Source organism: Cottoperca gobio, chromosome 11 (assembly GCF_900634415.1).
Source record: "Cottoperca gobio chromosome 11, fCotGob3.1, whole genome shotgun sequence".
NCBI classification, from domain to species: domain Eukaryota; kingdom Metazoa; phylum Chordata; class Actinopteri; order Perciformes; family Bovichtidae; genus Cottoperca; species Cottoperca gobio.
The window spans coordinates 17205421-17224273 of NC_041365.1; the positions used below are offsets into that span (position 1 = coordinate 17205421).

The following is an 18853-nucleotide window of genomic DNA, read 5'->3' on the forward strand; positions in this document are numbered from 1 at the left end:
AAATATGCATTAATCAACAACCCGACCTGCAAACCGTCAACTGTATGCATTATAGTAGCACAATTGTCAGGAATGAGGTCTGAGGCAGGAGAAAAGAGGATTCAAGTGCAGCGGCTCACGGCGTGTGTTTGAGAGAGAAAGAGAGGAGAATAGAAGGCTTACTGAATGTTTCTGTAAGTTATTAATAACTTACTCAGAATGCTGCTTTGTTACTTTTTGATTCTTACCATTCTTACCATAATGTTAAGCTATTACTTTGAAACCAGGATGCTACTGTATTTTAAATTGCATTAGTATCCAAATTATCACCCCAGTTTTTAACTCAAATTCTGGTGCATTTTCAAGTTTTGATTTCAGTTTAACGGTAACAGCACATGTTATGTGCTGCGTTGAACCTCTTGAATCATTTCAAGATTAGTTTGCTATGATGCTAACACAAGGCTTTCTTTCCAACATGTTGGAAAGTGAAGCTATTTACTGCACAGTAACCTGTAGAATTCAAAAGAGCGTTGGCTTTGTTTGTCTGGATGGGTTATTAAACAGTTAATGCACTAATAAAAGAAAGATTGCTTGTATAACTCAACATTTACTACACAAATAACGTTGTGTCATACCCACTTATTCTAAAAACATGTGTATGGCTTTGATATTTTACATGCATTAACAAATGAGAACTGAGATAATGCCTTGATCTCTGATGAAATGTCTGTTTTTGAAGTGATTTACACACAAAGGAAAAGGCTTCATACACACCATCGACGTCTATCAATGTTTACCTTTCAGAAGGAGTGTTGAGAGAGACTGAGCAAGGAAAAAGCAGAGTGACAGAATGAGAGCTTCATCTCCAACTGCCTGGCAATGTAAACACACACAGTGATAAAGGAGAGCAAAACAAACAGGGACAATTCTTTCTTTAAAATTGATATCTGTCTGTTGGCTCAGTGGAATGTTTTCTCACAAAGTGTAATGTTTATTCTTGGTCAAAGATATCAGCACTACTGTTGACAATTATAGCAATAAGAAAAATATGGGTCAAAATGCTCAAGCCGAAAGGGACTATCAGTGGCACATTATCATTGGACTAAGATAACCTTGCAACCAGTTTTTTTCTGTATAAAATGCGTCTTCAGGGAAATGACACAACGAGTCTACAGCTATTCTAGCTGCTCTGTGCGGCTGTACTTAGACACAGTGGTGCTAAGAGCTAAATGCCAACATGTTGATGTTTAGCAAGTGTGTTTACCATGTTCACCATCTTTGTTTAGCGCTCATGATAAAATGTGCTTATCAGCAGTAAACACAAAGTAAAGCTGAGGCTGATGGGATGACATTTGTTTAGCAGATATTAGGTCATAAACCAGAATATTGGATTAATCTAATAGATTTTTTTTGACCTGATGATGGCGCTAAATTAAGTTCTTACAATTCATCCTTGGGGGGAACATGAAACCAAACCTTAGGCTTCCCACATATTCACGGAGAAGGGCAGTGAGGTACCAGAACTGAGCCATAAAATGGTCCTGAAGAAAAGTCAGAGAACCACCAAAGTCATCAGAAAACATCTTCTGGGAATCGTGAATGTCTGTAACAAAGGTTCTGCTAATCCGTTGAGTAGATGTTGAGATTTTCAGTGAATCAGAACAAACATTGACTCGATGATAACATCAAAGGGTCAACACAGTCATTATGATTCATCCTCTGGGGACCATGAACATCTATACCAAATGTATTCCATCAGATAGTTGTCAAGATATTTCACTCTGAATGTTGCTAAAAGAGAAGTGTTCCTCTGGAGACCATGAACGTTTGCACACAATTGTGATCCATCCAGTAGTTGTTGAGATGTTTCAGATGTTCACAATGGTGAACATTGCCAGTCCTAGAGCTGCCAGCATAACTAAATATAACTGAAACTGTGACTCTTTAAAGTTAATTATGCTGTTTTAAAGCTTTGAATGAGGTTAAACTGTACTCCCACACCCGCAGGCCTTTCCTCGTCCGGCGTTGATGAATGTTCGACAGGGTGAATTGCTCCAGCTGGAATGCTCTAAGACTAACACCTGTTAGCGGCTTCAACAAAAATGCAAATAATTACTTCAATGTGCCAAATAATGCATATTTCACCATGCATTTATTATCTGCCTAGATCAAGTGTATATATTTGACCAAGTTAATTTTGGACTACAGAGTTCAAACTGTTCCTGAAACTTGGTGTATAATTCTTTGCATTCTGAACATTCCCTCCAAATGTGCATGGGAGCGATGTGTGACAGGGCCCCCCACTCACTTTCATTTCCAAATACAGTGAAGTTGCATGCAAGCCAGGGGAAAGCAGAATTATGGATACACCGATCCAACTTTTTCAGTTCAATACCGATATTGGCCGATACCGAGTACCAATCCGTCACCAGAGTTTAATAAATAAGCTGTGTGCCTCACTGTGTGCCTCCCTGTGTGCCTCACTGTGTGCCTCACTGTGTGCCTCACTGTGTGCCTCACTGTGTGCCTCACTGTGTGCTTGACATTGCTTTCCTAAAACATAGAACCCTAACCCTAACCCAGAAGCATATAACTGCAGACAAAACGTATCCTGACATTCTTGTCTGTCAGCAAAGCATTTTTTGAATATCTCAGGGATATTTGCAGTAATGCTTTTCAGTATTTGTTGTGCTCCCGGCAGGCAGGGAGGGAGTAACTGGGTTAGGGTGGGACTGAGAGCAGGATTACAGGCAGGCAAAGTGCTGAGAGACACCTGCAGATTAATCAGCTCTCTGAGAAGTGTGTCATCTCCTCACGCCCACATGTGATGACAAATCAAATTTAACCACAGAGGAGAATCACTCATGTTGCCAGTCTTGGCTTTCTCTTGCAAAGCTCGACACTGAAAGGGCAGCATTTCCCCCACTCCTCAACTAAACCTCCCTGACGGGTTTCTCGTGGTGCTCAGTCATCAAGCTGACTGCTGGTGACCTTTTCAGCCAAACCTGAGTTTGACTCAGCTTGCCACAGTGATTAATCCCCTCTTGCCGAACTGCAACTGGGTTTTGTGAGATGCGTTCTGTCACAGCTGGGATCGTTTGTTGGAAAACAAGGCGTGTGGAGGTAGAGTCGGGCGTTGGTCAGACGTCAGAAGTAGAGACCAGTCCACCCCGCCCAGACGTTCCTCGCACATAGTCCTATTGTTCAGCTCCAGAGCTCGAGAATTCCTGTCGCGTCGAGGTGATTCCTTGCTGTGTAATGGTGTATTATGTTAGCGCTCGCTCTATTCAATAGACTAATGAGTTATGCCAAAAGCTAATGTCTCAGGGGAGTTCCTTTCGTAGAGCTGCATAGTTGAGAGGGTAAGTGCCATTGTGTTTGATCCCGGGCCTGTCTGCATGCTGTTAACCTCTTCAGTGTGCAGGTACATGAAGGCATCTCCTTTATAGCAATGCCTCTGCAGAACTGAAAGCTAAAAAAGGCCACGGCTGGCTCATGACGTAAATGATTTTGAAGATAAAAATGAAAGAGCAAAGTCATTTTGATAAAGGTGATCTGATAAGCTATGGAGTCAATGTGTTAAAAGGGCTGTGGATTGTCAATAGCAGTTTGGTAGAATAATATTATTGTTAGTGGTGGAAAATAAGTACAGTAAGTACAATTCTTGAGGTGATTGTACTTTCATTTTTTTTTTTTTTTTATTAAGCCACCTTCAGACTATGTACCATAGTATCACTTCCCACTGTGAAACCAACAGTGTAACAGAGATCCACCTCGCCTTCGCTGTATCTTTGTGACGGTAAATCCCAGATTTATGTCGGTAGCCTGGTATCATCTTTTATTGCTAGAAGTGGCTGCGGCTCAACTTCCGACTCCTCTTCAACTGTGAAAGGTTTGTCTGACTGAACTGTCGGCGTTGTCACTTGCCTCTCCACTGTTTTTTGGATATTGTAGTCATTTAAAAATTCCACTCAATCTGCTTTAATCAACGACTGAGGAGTCAGACTGCGTTTAGCTAACGCTGACGTTACTAGTTCATGCCTTGACAGACATAATGTATGTAATAAATAACAGTTGTCTGTAATAAATTTAAATGAAATGTCACTTTTTTGGGCCAATTGTTAAAATCTGGTGTATCCCCAGGGGTACGTGCACCACAGTTCTGCAATCACTGAACCACAACATTAAAAAGCTGCTTTGCTGACAATAATCCAATATATAATATAATATAACAATGACATGTACCTTTGTGCTGCACAATGAGTACTTTAACTGTTGATACTTTAATTTAAATGCAGTACTTTTACTTTTGAGGTATTTGTATTGCATTGTCACTTTTACTGAAGTAAAGATCTTTAAAGATCTAAATTTTACTGAAGTAAAGAATCTGAATGCTTCTGGTCTAAAACATGTTGTGCGTCACCTTTTAGATCATGCATCATATTCATAAACCTCAGACAGAATTATATGTTCAGAAATAATGTAATGGAGCCACTTCTAAATTGGAAAACATCACTTTTATTGGTAATTGTCACTTGTTATTTAAGATGTTGTGGACAAATAACTTTAAGCATTATGCTCGTTTCTTATCGACACTACACAACTTCTGGAATTCCTTTACAATCCCAGAGGAGTGCAGATCTGCTTCCATCAACAGGAGGTTTGTTTGGCTGCGAAGTGTACACTGTACCTGTATCGTGGGATTAAGTCCAGCTCAACACATTTCTTGCGTGTCATCTAAACTTTCTCTCTATTGTCCTCAGAATGTCTCCGCTGTCCTGACTGTCGCCTGCAGCAGGCAAGTCTTCATATTGTTTTGCAAACAAAAAGTAGGTCTTGTATGGAAAATATGACATCAGTATTATTATGATTAGACTCTGCACGCAGGAGGACACAACAGAGTTTCTTTCTATTAGCCTGAAGCATAGAATTCACCATGGATTTGTTTGCTAACTGGGCTGGATAGATAAGACTTTTCAACCAATTTGCATTGGATCGTTCGCCGCTGCCAGATCAAGCAGCTCTGCGATGAGTGATGGGAGAGAGTTTTAGGTGCAGCAATGTTTGAACCGAACCCAAGAACAACTTGTACGACATTTCATCATATTTTACAACTGAGATATAGAGGGGACAAATCTGACAGATTAATGCAAAACATTCACACGGCTTTAATCTGAAAAAAGAAGAGGAACTAGCTACTTTAATCGTACCTTAAAAAGTTAAGTCTTAATTTCTAATCCATGCTTACTGAGTGGGTCTTATTAAGGGATTGCATGCTCATCTATGGGTTGAGAAAATCCTCCATCTTGGGCTATTTAAAAACTGATTTTATGATCTCAGAAATGCACTTGTCCTAATTCCTGCAAAGTTTGGCATTTTTATGATACAGGGGTTTATTTTTTGACAGCAGCAAAATTAGCTGGATGATTGATTTACTGAAACGAAATAAAGTTGATTTATGAGCCATAAGGTTTGGTTTAATTTCAGCAGGAAACCGATGCAAAGGCCCCTGGAGAGGGAGTAATAAAGGGTGTTTGAGAGACAGCAGCTGTAAATAATTCTCTTTATCGGCAATAATGGTCAGAGGTGAGCGGAGAGGCCAGGGCGGTTAGTTAACAGAATAACATAAGAGTGCCTCAGGCTTTGTTTAATTTTGCCGAGTCACTTGTCAGCAAATGTTGGGAAAGCTCAGGTTGGAAGGTGGTATATATCTACAAGGGCTGAAAACTGAACACATGCTGGGAATGTAAGCTGCTGAAAGAAACGTTCCACTTTCAGCTGATTTAGAAATTGCAGTGTATACGCTGGCTTGGCACAGAGATGAAAGGGCAGCGTTAGCTGGGTTTTATAGCTCTATGCCTCGTGTCTTCTACATCAACACTGTCTTGTTATCACCTCCGAGTCTGTCTCTGTCTTTATCCCCACCTGTCACTCTTTGTCTCACTCGTCTATCTTTCACTTTTCCTTTTTGTGTTTTATTTACCAACTTAAAACCCTCTAACACTGAACCCAGACTGCTTTTGTTACCTTATAAAAATCAATGTTCACAGAAGATGTTGGTATTCGGTTCATTGTGTTCCATATAAGTTATCTCCATTTTGATCTATTATAACTTTAAAGATCTAATTCATGCCACATAAAACACAGCACATCATATGAAACAATAAAGATGGACTTATTCAGTTGTTTTTAAATAAGTGTTTATTTATTTTAAATTATGTAAGTTTGGCCAAAATTTGGCACCTTGATGACAAAACATTTCATAGAAATGACAAACCCCAACATGTGACGGGCCAACATGGCCATCACATTACAATGTGTAAAAAGAATAAATAAATAGAACACATTTACATAACATGTTGTGAAAAATAATTAAATTATGACGAATGCAAAGAAATCTGTGATAACATCAGCATGAAGAACTCCCAGCAGCTACTGTACTTCACAGCTACAATGACCTGACATACAGGAGACAACCTGTTACGTAAAATGCAGTAAATAGTTTCAGTCGGTGAAAAGATTTCTTGTGTAAAGCAATGACACGAGACACATAATCCTTTCTATGTAGGCATAAGTCATAACAATATAATAAGCAGGACTGCCTTCATTCGTACACAGCAGTGGTCTTTACTTTCTGTAACAGAGGGATTTATGTTTATCCTTCCAGTAATGTCACGTTGAAATGCTATTTGATGGTTGTTTTAGTCCAAAGGAGTGACAGTGAGTCTGACCGTGACACCTACAGGATCAATGAATGTACTTGATTTTGCAGGCCAGGACCAAGTCCTCTGCTCAGCTTATCTTCTTTCACCTCAACTCCCTGTGAGGTCTCTGACCTCCTTCATCTGTCTGATGAAGTGCAACCATGTGGAGTTGTGAATGCTCTCTGCTCTGACACCACGAAGCCGTCATGGAGTATGTTTGCCTGCCTCATTGGGGCTCTCCATTGTCTTCCACAGGGCTCCCCCCTTGCTTTAGAGACGGGCTTATGGAACCCTTTCTCCCTCTGTATGATACGGTGCGGAGGTTATCGGCCATCTTTAGGAGGCCGTGCTCTCACCCTCCCATGCTCTCGCCCTGTGTCGCTGTCTCACCCTCCACTTCTCGAGCAGCAGACGGGTTTTTAAGGCAGCCCCGATTGTTAGAGGCGACACCCGTTTCATGTTGCTGTTCCTCATCCTGTGAACAAAGACAGAAAACAATCAGACATCCGAACCATTGATCGCTCAGCTATTGTAAAAGGTAAACCTATAGCTGGGTGGATTTGAGCTGTCACTCACATTTAAGCTGCTAAATGTCATTACAGAACACACTTTTATTAAAGTTTATTTTTCCAATTAAGACACATTAATATATGTGTCAAGAAGTGCAGATGTATGGCGCCGCAAACTTTAAGAGGTGTTTGAGTTTGAAACATGATGGCACATGAGTGCAGCGGAGACAGAGGAGCTCTATTACCTTCAACACTCTCATAATTAAGTTATGGAAAGTGATACATTGAATTCCATACAATCTTTGAGGTTGTATGGAATTCATTATGGTGCTCAGTCGTCATGATATATAGGGAATTCCTAGCTTGAGGGTTAATCTCGAAATTCCACATGCTGACATTATCTCTCAAGCACATATGATGTTCCCTGAGATCAGTGGTGGAATGTAACTAAGTACTCTAACAGTACTTAAGTGCAATTTTGAGGTACTTCATCTCTGAAGCAAATCTTATACTTTTCAATTTACTAAAAAAAATGTATCACTAAGTTTTAGTTACTAGTTACTTAAACGTTGTATTAATAATCTAAATTTGCAAATAGTTTCTATATTATAATAGGTGAAGGTATCCAGCAGTATATAAAGTAATTTAAATGAGCTCCACATTTACCAGCTGCAACATTAAAGTTATGAACACATTAATATGTTCGCTAATTATAATTCAATATGATCCTGAAATGGGACACTCTTTACTTTTGGTACTTTAAGTATATTTTGTTGGTAATACTTCTGTACTTTTACTTGAGTACGATTTTAAATGCAGACTGTTTAGTGGTAACAGAGTATGTTTACACTGTAGTATTACTACTTTTACTCAAGTAAAACAACTGAATACTTCTTCCACCACCGACTGAGATATTTAGCACTTCAGTGTTGCGTGTGGTTCTAATTACCACGTCCATTTATTTGGAAGCACACTTAGAGGTATGATCCTGAGTCAGTGTGAGCGGCTCGTCTTACCTCTTGATCCTGCCCGTGTCGGCTGCCAGCTTGTGTTTGCACTGCGCCCCGGCACAACCATCGCCCTCGGCAGAGCGGATCACCGAGTCTGGCGATGTTTCATACCTGTGAGAAGCGGCATCACATTTCAATTATTCATCCCGCGCAGTTTCGACACATTCACATTGCATTTAAGACACGAAACTTGTTCTTACATGTGGAGAAAACCAGCAGAAAAAATTATAGACTCGGGCAATTTCTAGTAACACTGACAGTAAATATGATAAGTGTTTGGCTTATTATTGTTATTGCATGTTCACTAGATGTTTTTGGAAGCTGTGATGAAATGTAAATGACATACCTGGGGTGCTTTTCCAGCCGGCAGAAGTTTCTACATGTGTTGTCGTTTCGGTGGAAACACTGGCAGCGGGGAGGTCCGCTGCTGGTTGCCATGGAGTCCGCGACCGCGCGCCTCTTTCTGGGGCCGGTGTTGCCCAGTCCGTATGAGACCACGCGCCTGCAATGCAAAGGTGACACACTTCGAATGAATCAATGTGTGGAGGTTTAAGTAAGATTGTTTTACATTTTAAAGTAACAGTAAAATGTATTTCAGAATTCTACAATGATGTGAAAATGTACTTTATTTGCTGTTAGGCTACACTTGCCACACGTTAACAGAAAGCGTCCAATTAGACAACATCTCTAGTTTATCGTTAAAGTTTGCTATTCGTTTGTCTATATTCTGAGTTATTAATCAACTTGTGTTTACCAAAGATAAAACGTCTCACTCTGGGCTGTTGGATACAAGTATTGAATCTGTTCATGTAGACTTACTCGGGTGTGTTGACCCAGATGATGTCCAGGTGGCAGAAGTAAACGCACTCGTTGTCCATGAAGGTGGCGCAGGAGCAGCGTTTGGTCCGCACATGGCGCCGCTGGCTGTCGGTGGAGGCAGTGGGTGTCTCTCCAGCTGGCGCTGATAGCACTGTAATTAAATCATCGTTATGAAAACACTGCATATCAGCTATTAACCTGACGTAATGTGTCAGGAGGATGCATCAAGCAGACGGCGTGATATCAGCCTAATTGTATTAGTTTGCTCTATTCCGCAGAGATGGTTTACATTGTAACTGTCAACTAATTGAAGTAGTCCAAATATTACTTATAGATACGTTAAATATATAAGTGTTAATGCAGAAAAGTTAAAATTGACTTTAACTGACTAGAAAAAGACTCAAAATTTACCTGTGCAGAAAATCCAGGAGTGCATCAATGACAAAACGGAAAGCAAAATGTATATATCCATTTCTGCAGGCTTTATTCAAACACAAATATAGCTGAAAAAGAATAATCCTCCAGAAGTGGAAAAATAACTATCCAGTATCACTTCCTTCGCAAAATGTTTCTGTGGTCGTCCTCAGAGATTCACGCAAGAACGCAGTTGTCAGTCCGCAGTCTCTCTGTCTATGTGGCCCACATGTGCAGCCCTCTGACTTTATACAAGTGCTTCCACCCCCCCCTCCTCCTCCTGCAGCGCCTTACAGCTCTGTCCTTTGGCTTGTACCCAGACAATACTGTTTGTTAGTAGTCGGTCTCTGATAAGCAGCAGTGTAGACCAAGCTGAGGACTTTGAGATGCCTCAGTTCCGAGTTGGTGTAAGTGGGAGACGCCGGGTGATTAAATGCGACCTGTGCCTTCCTCTTGTTGGACTCTGAGGTTGAGTTTCACTTCTGACTCAGTAGGTGGCAGTCAAGCAACAGGATTAATGTCCTTGTTTTTATCGGGAGCAGTGAAGCACTGAAGCACTATGATGTAAGATATTTAAATGATTTGTATATCATGTAGCTATATTATAAAGCACAAGGGTAGAAACTCTGACTAATATGTTGAAAGGTAGATGGAGTAGGCTACTTTATAATACAATTATAATAATACAAATTAATACTTTGTTACCACATTGAGAGTTTGCAGTGTTACAGCAGTCCAGTCACATATGTTTTTTTACATTTTCTTTTTTTCTTTAACAAATCCCATTGAGGTTAGAAACGTATTTTTCCAGGAAGACAAAACCATACAATAGATAAAACAATAAAAAAAAACTGATAACAGAGACAATTAACAAAGGAGTAAGTTACTGTAAGATGTACAATAGTCTTGAATTCATAAATGGAGCACTCATTCTTTAAATTTAAAATCACAGATAAGATCAGGGAGGAGGTAGGTAAGATGTAAAATACAGTTCAAAGCAATGATTAATGATAATAAAATACAACATGAGAATAGAGAAAGAACTAAAACTAAGGACCACTCTCAATACAAATGTGTTGAATACACTAAACAAGTGAAAAAGCAAAGAGTAGGTCTCCTCACTAACAGAGTCAATGTGATATCCTGATGGTCACTGTATCACCCTGTCCACTAATCATTCTCACATTTAGAGATCTGTCCAAAGTGTGTGTGTGTGTGTGTGTGTGTGTGTGTGTGTGTGTGTGTGTGTGTGTGTGTGTGTGTGTGTGTGTGTGTGTGTGTGTGAAATGAGCATAATGAGTGTCAAATGCAAAGGTCCATCACAGTTTGCGTGTGAATTGTCCCGTAACAATAAAGCATAACAGCACAGACTGAATAGACTTTGAATACAATAAGCAACATCTGGGTTGAGTGAAAAAAAAGAATATGAGATTGCTATTGATGGTTTGTGCAGGATGTCCTGTGGTGCGCTAGTGACGATTCTCTCTGACCAATCAGGGGTCTGTCGTGTTTTAATGTCAGCTTTCAGTAATGCTGGTATCGCCTCAGCTCGCTTGGAACCTCAGCTGAGGAGGTACTAAAAAGTAACAGGTACCAGGTACTATCCCTACAGTGGAAAACCAAAAAAGTGCGAGGCGAGTCCAGTCGAGTACAGCCGCACCATGCCGTAGAAATGTGCAATGTGCAACTTTGTCCTCGGGGAGGCCTCCACTTTGTCTAGGAAGAATCTCAGGGTGGAGCAACCTCTTGGACTGACCGCAGTCCTCACTCGGCCGAGTCTTCACTGTTCCGACTTCAATCAATCAATGTATTTATTCATACAACCCAATATCACAAAATACTAATTTATCTCAGGGGGCTTTACAATCGGTACAGCATTCGACACCCTCTCTCCCTTAGACTCTTGAAGTGACTAAGGAAAAACTCCCCAAAACAAACTTGTTCTCTTTTTCTCTTTATGCCTTTTCTGCTGTGCTTGCACGGTGGGCAGGATGTACTGTATGAAGTGCCTCCTGAAATGATTGGTCAAGACTTGAGTGTGGCATCACCTCTTGCAACTAAGCAGTTTCAATTCTGGGTAGACTATTGGTGGGAGGTAGAGCTGTCGTCCACCATTCTGATGGTCGGTAGGTCGATCCCTGGTCCCAGAAGTGTCTTTGAGCAAGATACTGAACCCCAAACTGAGTCCAGTGTGTGTCTGAGTGTGTAACGCTCCAGATGAGCAGGTGGTCGCTTGTAGCCTCTGTCACCAGTGTGTAAACAGTTTGTGTTGTAAAGTGTAAAGCTTTGAGTGATCTCTAAGTTGATCTGACTGTATAAAACTGAGCAGTTGGAAGCTCAAGGATAATCCCAGCCTCCTGAACCTTTACACACAAACTAAAGACTGAGGCATTCACTACATGTATGCATGGCATGGCATCAAATCTGTGTAACAAATGTTATCAACACAAAACATGCCGCAACAACTAATGAGACACAGATTTCTGTTCTGGAAATGTATACAAGTTATCTCATTTAATAAGATAATGCCTCATTTCCATATTTAAATATATGGGATTATTTCCTCTAATATCGCAACACATATCACATAGTGTGTAAAGCACACTGAGACAAATGTATAATTTGTGATATTGGGCTATATAAATACATTTGATTTGATCACAACTACAATATCAGTCAAAAAGAATAACAATTTCAAAATCATTCAGCCCTCGCTTTTAGTAATATTCTCTGTATCGTAAACCAATAAAGAATATAATAAGAAACATCAAATCAGTTGTGTCCATATGTAATATTACAAGAGTAACTGCTGTGATATGTTGCTGTCTTCATTGAAACAGTAGATGGTTAATTCCACAAACACTGAGTTTTCCTCAGATTAGAATAATTTTATAATTTCAGTGTTCAGGATTTAACATTCTTACATTGTGTGACGCATCAAAACACACTAATGTCAGATTTAGACCCATGTGTTGTGTCTGTACAGCCGTAAGCCAGTGCTGCTCTCTTGTGGAATGTTTATGGTACCACAAGTCATGCTGTTATCCAAAGTGATTTATACAGAGCAGAAGGGGCTCGTGACTTTGAGGCAGACAGACAGACAGGCAGGCAGGCAGACAGGCACACAGGCAGGCAGACAGACAGGCACAGAGGCAGACAGGCAGACAGGCAGGCAGACAGGCACACAGGCAGGCAGGCACACAGGCAGGCAGGCAGGCACACAGGCAGGCAGACAGACAGGCAGGCAGGCACACAGGCAGACAGACAGGCAGGCACACAGGCAGGCAGGCACACAGGCAGGCAGACAGACAGGCAGGCAGGCACACAGGCAGACAGACAGGCAGACAGACAGACTGACAGACAGACAGGCAGGCACACAGGCAGACAGACAGGCATACAGCAGGCACACAGGCAGGCAGACAGACAGGCAGGCAGGCACACAGGCAGACAGACAGGCAGACAGACAGGCACACAGGCAGACAGACAGGTAGACAGACAGGCACACAGGCACACAGGCAGACAGACAGACAGACAGACAGACAGACAGACAGACAGACAGTAAAATAAACACTTCTCATGTCTTTTGCTTGCAAATAACTTTATGTTTTCATGTCATTTACAGTTATTTACATGAATCCATAGATAAAACATTTTTCTCTCATCCTCTCTCTTTCTGTGTCTCTCTCCGATCCCTGTGGGAGGAGTTACTGACATGCAGAATGACAGAGCTTTACACTTGTCATCGAGGTAATTATCTTTCCTTCTGACAGCAAACATTTCATTATGACAACAATAATTACCATCTAACAAACACTCATATGAATCAAATGGTTTGAGAAGACACTGACAAACAATGCCGTCCTGACCCGGTCTCTTAGAAATGTATGTCTAAATAAGAAACAATCAAAGTAAAAAAAAAAAAACTTTTGGTGAAATTTATTAAGAGTTTTAGGCTCAAAAATGAATCGACTGCTGAATCCTGATTGGTGCAAAGAAGTACATGACATCACCTTCTTGACATTTGAGCCCAGTACATGTCAAACCAGTGAGAAGAGCACAGAGAAAAGGACCAAATCTGTAATGTAAGCAAAAGTGTTGGCAGAAAAGTGTGTTTTTATGTAGGAACCTCTGGTTGAGAAAACAACTGTTTTGTCTTTAAGTGAAGGGGAATATCATGGTGAGACAGGACAGGTTTACTTTATTAACATTTAACATTTAATGTCCCTAACATCAACCAAAGTTTCTCTGAACCTAAAGTCCAACCATCCACCCTGATGGAATAATCTACAACAAGTTTCAATCATATCCTTGTTTAAGTTATATTTCAATATTCCTGGCCATCGAGTCTCAATTATTATTTACTACTTTTCTCTGTTTTTTATCGTTGTAAACTAGATATCTTTCAGTTTTAGACAGTTAGTTTAAAAAAAATAAAACATTTTACAAGGTCAACTTAGACTCTGGAAAATTGGAATTTGTCACTATTGTGTGACATTTTATAGACAAAATTTAATCGAGACAATAATCAGATTAATCGTTAATAAAAAAATATATAGTTGCAAAAAATGTAAATGTAATTTCGAGGAGACAGGGGGGGGCCTGCTGATCAGAAAAAGATCATGTGGGTGTTTCTGGAAGGCAATGACAAACTATGTATTTAGTATCTGTCTCCTCCCTCTCTTCCTCCCTCACTGCTCTCTCTCCTGCTGCTGTCCATCTTTGTTGATGACGTTTCTGAAGAGTGTGAGCAGCGGCCTCTGTCCGCGCTCGTCCCAGCTCTTCATGAAGCCGCCGTAGCGTTTGCTGGCTGGCGGGCCGCTCCAGCGGAAGTGCTTCATCTTGTACGTGCCGTCTTTCTTCTCGTGGACGTCACCTGGGAGCAGCTCCTGCTCGTCGTCTGCCACCTCCTGCGCCTTCTCCTCTTCCTCTGTTGCTGCTATCATCTTGCTGCCAAGTTCCCTTCTCCTCATCTCTCCAGGGAAAAGCTCGGCTGACTCCTCTTCCACGCCGTTGGAGGTGTAGACTTTGACCGGGCGGCGTTTTCGCCCAACAGGCTTCCCCCAGCGGAAATGCTCCATGGCGTAGGAGCGTTTGGCCTGAGGGGAGGAGGAAGATAAAAGAGAGAGGGGAAGCAGAAGCTCGGGGTCTGATGCAGTATCAGGCTGGAGGTGTGGATCCCCCGGGATCACAGGCATCTCGGCGGTGAGGTCTGAGCGACAGAGCTGGATACACTCCTACAGGAGGAGTGCACAGAGGAGTATATGTTTACTGTAATAAATTAACAGAGAGGAGAATGAAAAGGCAAGAAACTGAGGACACTTTAGACGGCCCACACGTCTGTGGGCTGGGACTGAGTTTAAGGGTAAAAAGTAATTTGATGTAATCTCATAAGACCATCAGAAATATGTTTCTGAATGGCTGGCAGGTACAATATGTCGTGTTCTGCGTGCGTGCGTGCGTGTGTGTGTGTGTTACCATGATGCTACTCTCAGAGTTGACCTCCTGACAGCTCGGATGTTCCCAGCACTGACTCACAGCTCCTTTGGCCACGCCCACCATCGCCACCAATAGCCACATAGGACACATTCCGCTGTCGGCCAATCAGAGACAGTCACACATGCATTCACGTTGCATACAGTCAAATTGAAATAAACTAAATTTGTTTTCGGCTTTAATTTGTAATTCCAAAGCCCAATAATGGTTTCAATAGTTATGCATGTATAAAAAAGTAAATCATCCAAAATATATTCAAAAGTACACTAATAGACCTACAACTACTTACAAACAAACATGTTTAAAGACTTAAAATGGAGAAAAGAAAGCCAGATAATAATTATGTAACAGTATGTTCTAAAGATTCAATAATTAATAATATTTACCAAAATAGATATAGATAAATAGATATAATATAATAAACAACTGACAACATTTTAAATTGACAAAATGAATATTTCAAACATAAGAAAACTGTTTCGGTTTCCTCTTGAGAAAATAAAACAAATTATATGTCATGAAATATTAGCTTTTTTATAACCGTAAATGTTCTTTTATAATTTAGATAATTAAATGATACACAAAGATAGTAAAATGACATCCTCCAAAATCAATTATAATTATTATTATTATTAACATTATAATCATTATTATTAATATTATTATTATTATTATTATTAATGTGATTATTAAAAAAAGCAAAAGAAAATGCATTCTTCCAGTCTCCATTATTCTATATATAAACTTTATGTATATATATATATATATATATATATATATATATATATATATATACAGTATGTGTGTATATATATGTATATCTGTGTATGTATATATATGTATATACATTATATAAAAGTAAAAAAAACATAAGAATATAGAAATATATAAGTTATAGATATAGAAGACACTAATATACTGTATATATACATGTGTATATATACAGTATATATATATATATATATATATATATATATATATATATATAGAATTTTCTTTTAAGTTTGACTTTTTTTTCTTTAAAATGTTGTGTATTTACACATCTTTACATTGTTGTGACTCATTTCAGATTTTAGTTGGTGTTTTCATAAGCTTGTCATATTTTTGTTTTCATCATTCGACATTTCTCTTTTTTTAACTTTTTATTCATTTTCATTTTATAAAGAACTTAGTAATAACTTTGCATTGAGTATGATATAATTTGATATGAGTATGGTATTAATTATTATTATTTATTTTACATCACGTCCTCTTTTTAAATGTATTTATTGTGTTGTTTTTAACAAGCAGAACACAGAAAACACAGCTATTTAATAGAATTCTAATGATGGAAATGAGGTTTAAAACATGTGTTACAATATATATATATATATATATATATATAATGAAGATACTCACCACACTGTCCTGTCTGTCTCTCTCTGCTGTTTTCTTGTCGTTTGGATGTTGAACGGAGATTTCTGTTGTTCCCTCCACTTTTGTTCCTTCAACTGACCAGCCGACTTTATATCCTGTCAGCCAAGGACACACACACACACACACACACACACACACACACACACACACACACACACACACACACACACACACACACACACACTCATATATGACGTCACTACTACCAATCAATGAAATATCCACCTATTCCACCCACGCACACACCATCATCCCTCTCCAATGGAAACCTCGTAACTCTAAAAGCTGAACTTTCAAGGGAAACAAGAGTCCTCAGCCATGTAAGCAGCTCTGAGGCTGACATGCTCATTGTAAAGAAAATTAAACTCTTAGAATGTTCTGGTTATAAAAGTGAATTATTATATTCTTCCTGTTTTACTTAACAAATGAAAATGTGGCTCTATGGATGGCTTTGACACTCGTTTTGTCCACCTTGTTGGTCCAGACTGAAATATTTTAACATCTATTAAGTAGACTGCAGGGAAAGTTTGTACAGGCATTCATGTTCCCCAGAGGATGGATCCTACTGACTTTGGTGGCCCTCTGACTTTTCCTCTAGTGCCACCAGGAGGTTTACTTTGGGGTTTTCAGTAAATTGTCTCCACAACTATTGGACGGATTGCCATGCCATTTGGTTCAGACATTCATGTGCCACTCAGGATGATTTTAATAACTTTTTTTAGCTCCTTCATCGGGTCAACATTTGAGTTAGTCCAACACTTGCGTTTATTAACAACATACCTATAAAAGTAATAATATTCCCATCAGCCTCTGCTATACATCTGTGCTAGTAATTAGTAAATGTTAGTTTGCTAACGTGCTAAACTAAGATGGTGTCTGACTCCATATCTCTCCTCTATCCTCGATCATTGGACCAGGAAAAATTGATCGAGACTCGCCATCTTGACCGACGTCCAAATTTCTTAAATGTCCTCGGAGTAGAGAGGAGGCTTCCAGAGGAGACGGAAGCAATGCTACAGTGCAGCCTATTCTGAAGTGTTATCGCTACACATGTATAAATATTCCACAGCCGGCAGAATTTAAACAATCCGTAGCGGGACAAGCATCACTACACAAATGTAAGTAATTATAGTTCCTTCAAATGTATTCTAGACGATTTATTTCATAAGGGTACTAATTAATAAAAGCAGACAAAGGATCTTTGTGTAAATATTTAGTTTTATATGATATTGTAAATATGATATCCTGTGAAACCATTTGAAATACTACTTGGAGCATTACCTGTTGATAGAAACAAATAAACGTATATGAATGCAATAAAGAATTCTCCCAATTTTATCTAACTTTAATTTAGGCTATGCTTGCCATCGATGTTAGCAAAATAACATTACTCAAATTCACAGTGTGCGTTAAACAAGCTCAACTAGTTTCGTTAACGTTTTACAATAACAAGGATTTGACAACAAATCATCACTAATTGAAAGCTAATTCAATTCAAGTTAATGTTGCTTCATGCTTTGCTTTCCAAACATCTGAAATTGTAGTTGTACATGAACTCTGAATCCTTTATTCTTTACCCTGAACCTGTACCGAACTGCCCACTCCTGTTTGCTGGCACTCACCGCTATGATGGATCGTTTACATGGATAGCATTAAGCCTTATCCTTGTGAGCATGCTAATGTTAGCATTTATCTCAAAAAACATGTTGGCATTGTATGTTTCTGCAAAACCACAGATACATTGAATGTCAATGATAAAGAAAACATATCATAAATATGTTTCATATCAGCCTCCTATCACGCCTGTAGAAACGCACAATCAAACCAAATCTACCTCACCTGCTCTGCGCGTCGCTGGCTGTACTACGTCACTAGCAATAACCATGGGGACAGGACTGCCTTGTGACCACAGCAGGTACATATGAGCTGTTTCCTGATACATCTAAGTTGATGTTTTTATAATGGCAATGTTCTTTATTTGTGTGCCAAACCCATTAAATAAACAAATAAACATCCCACAGAGGTCCACATTATCCTTCAATGTGTCTTCCAACACAAAAAAAACACATAACGGGATACTCCAGGACAAAAACCTAATGGCACACAAAGACAGGAACACACCGTGCAAATCTTCCATTCACCACCTTGTGTGTTAAATGTCAGCCGACACATCAGGCAGATTAACACCAAACTGACATGTTGTCACAGGACGGAAGAGGGGATTGAAACCTGAGGGTCAGAGTCTACAGTTACACGCACCTCCCTGCTGCAGCATCTTTCCATTGTCTGAGCCCTCTGTGTGACTAATGATGAATCTGAAGGGGATCGACTTATGTAATGCACCACCGGGGAAAAGGCTGCTGAGGATGAACATCTCTCTTCAAGGCTGTAAGACTTCTGAGCACCTCACTGTTAAGGCCCTGTCACACATATTCATAAATAAATATAGCTCACAATTTGTCCAAATACGTCCAACTTTCATCGGATCTGAAAAGTGACGTATACAGAT

The 18853-nt window shown here is 39.7% G+C and overlaps 2 protein-coding genes across 2 annotated transcripts; both read right to left on the reverse strand.

The window, feature by feature from the left end:
* Positions 1-6188: 6188 nt before the first annotated feature.
* On the reverse strand, positions 6189-9636 carry edn1 (endothelin 1). The gene is made up of 5 exons (XM_029443371.1): positions 9433-9636; positions 9022-9172; positions 8549-8704; positions 8209-8313; positions 6189-7158 (listed from the first exon to the last, which is right to left on the reverse strand). Exons 1-5 carry the CDS (start codon positions 9491-9493, stop codon positions 7020-7022), a joined length of 612 nt encoding a protein of 203 aa, XP_029299231.1. The 5' UTR covers positions 9494-9636; the 3' UTR covers positions 6189-7019.
* A 4487-nt stretch (positions 9637-14123) lies between these two features.
* Positions 14124-16395, reverse strand: pomca (proopiomelanocortin a). The gene is made up of 3 exons (XM_029443863.1): positions 16327-16395; positions 14911-15025; positions 14124-14669 (listed from the first exon to the last, which is right to left on the reverse strand). The coding sequence occupies exons 2-3, from the start codon at positions 15019-15021 to the stop codon at positions 14124-14126; spliced, it is 657 nt and encodes a 218-aa protein (XP_029299723.1). The 5' UTR covers positions 15022-15025; positions 16327-16395.
* Between the last annotated feature and the right edge of the window lie 2458 nt (positions 16396-18853).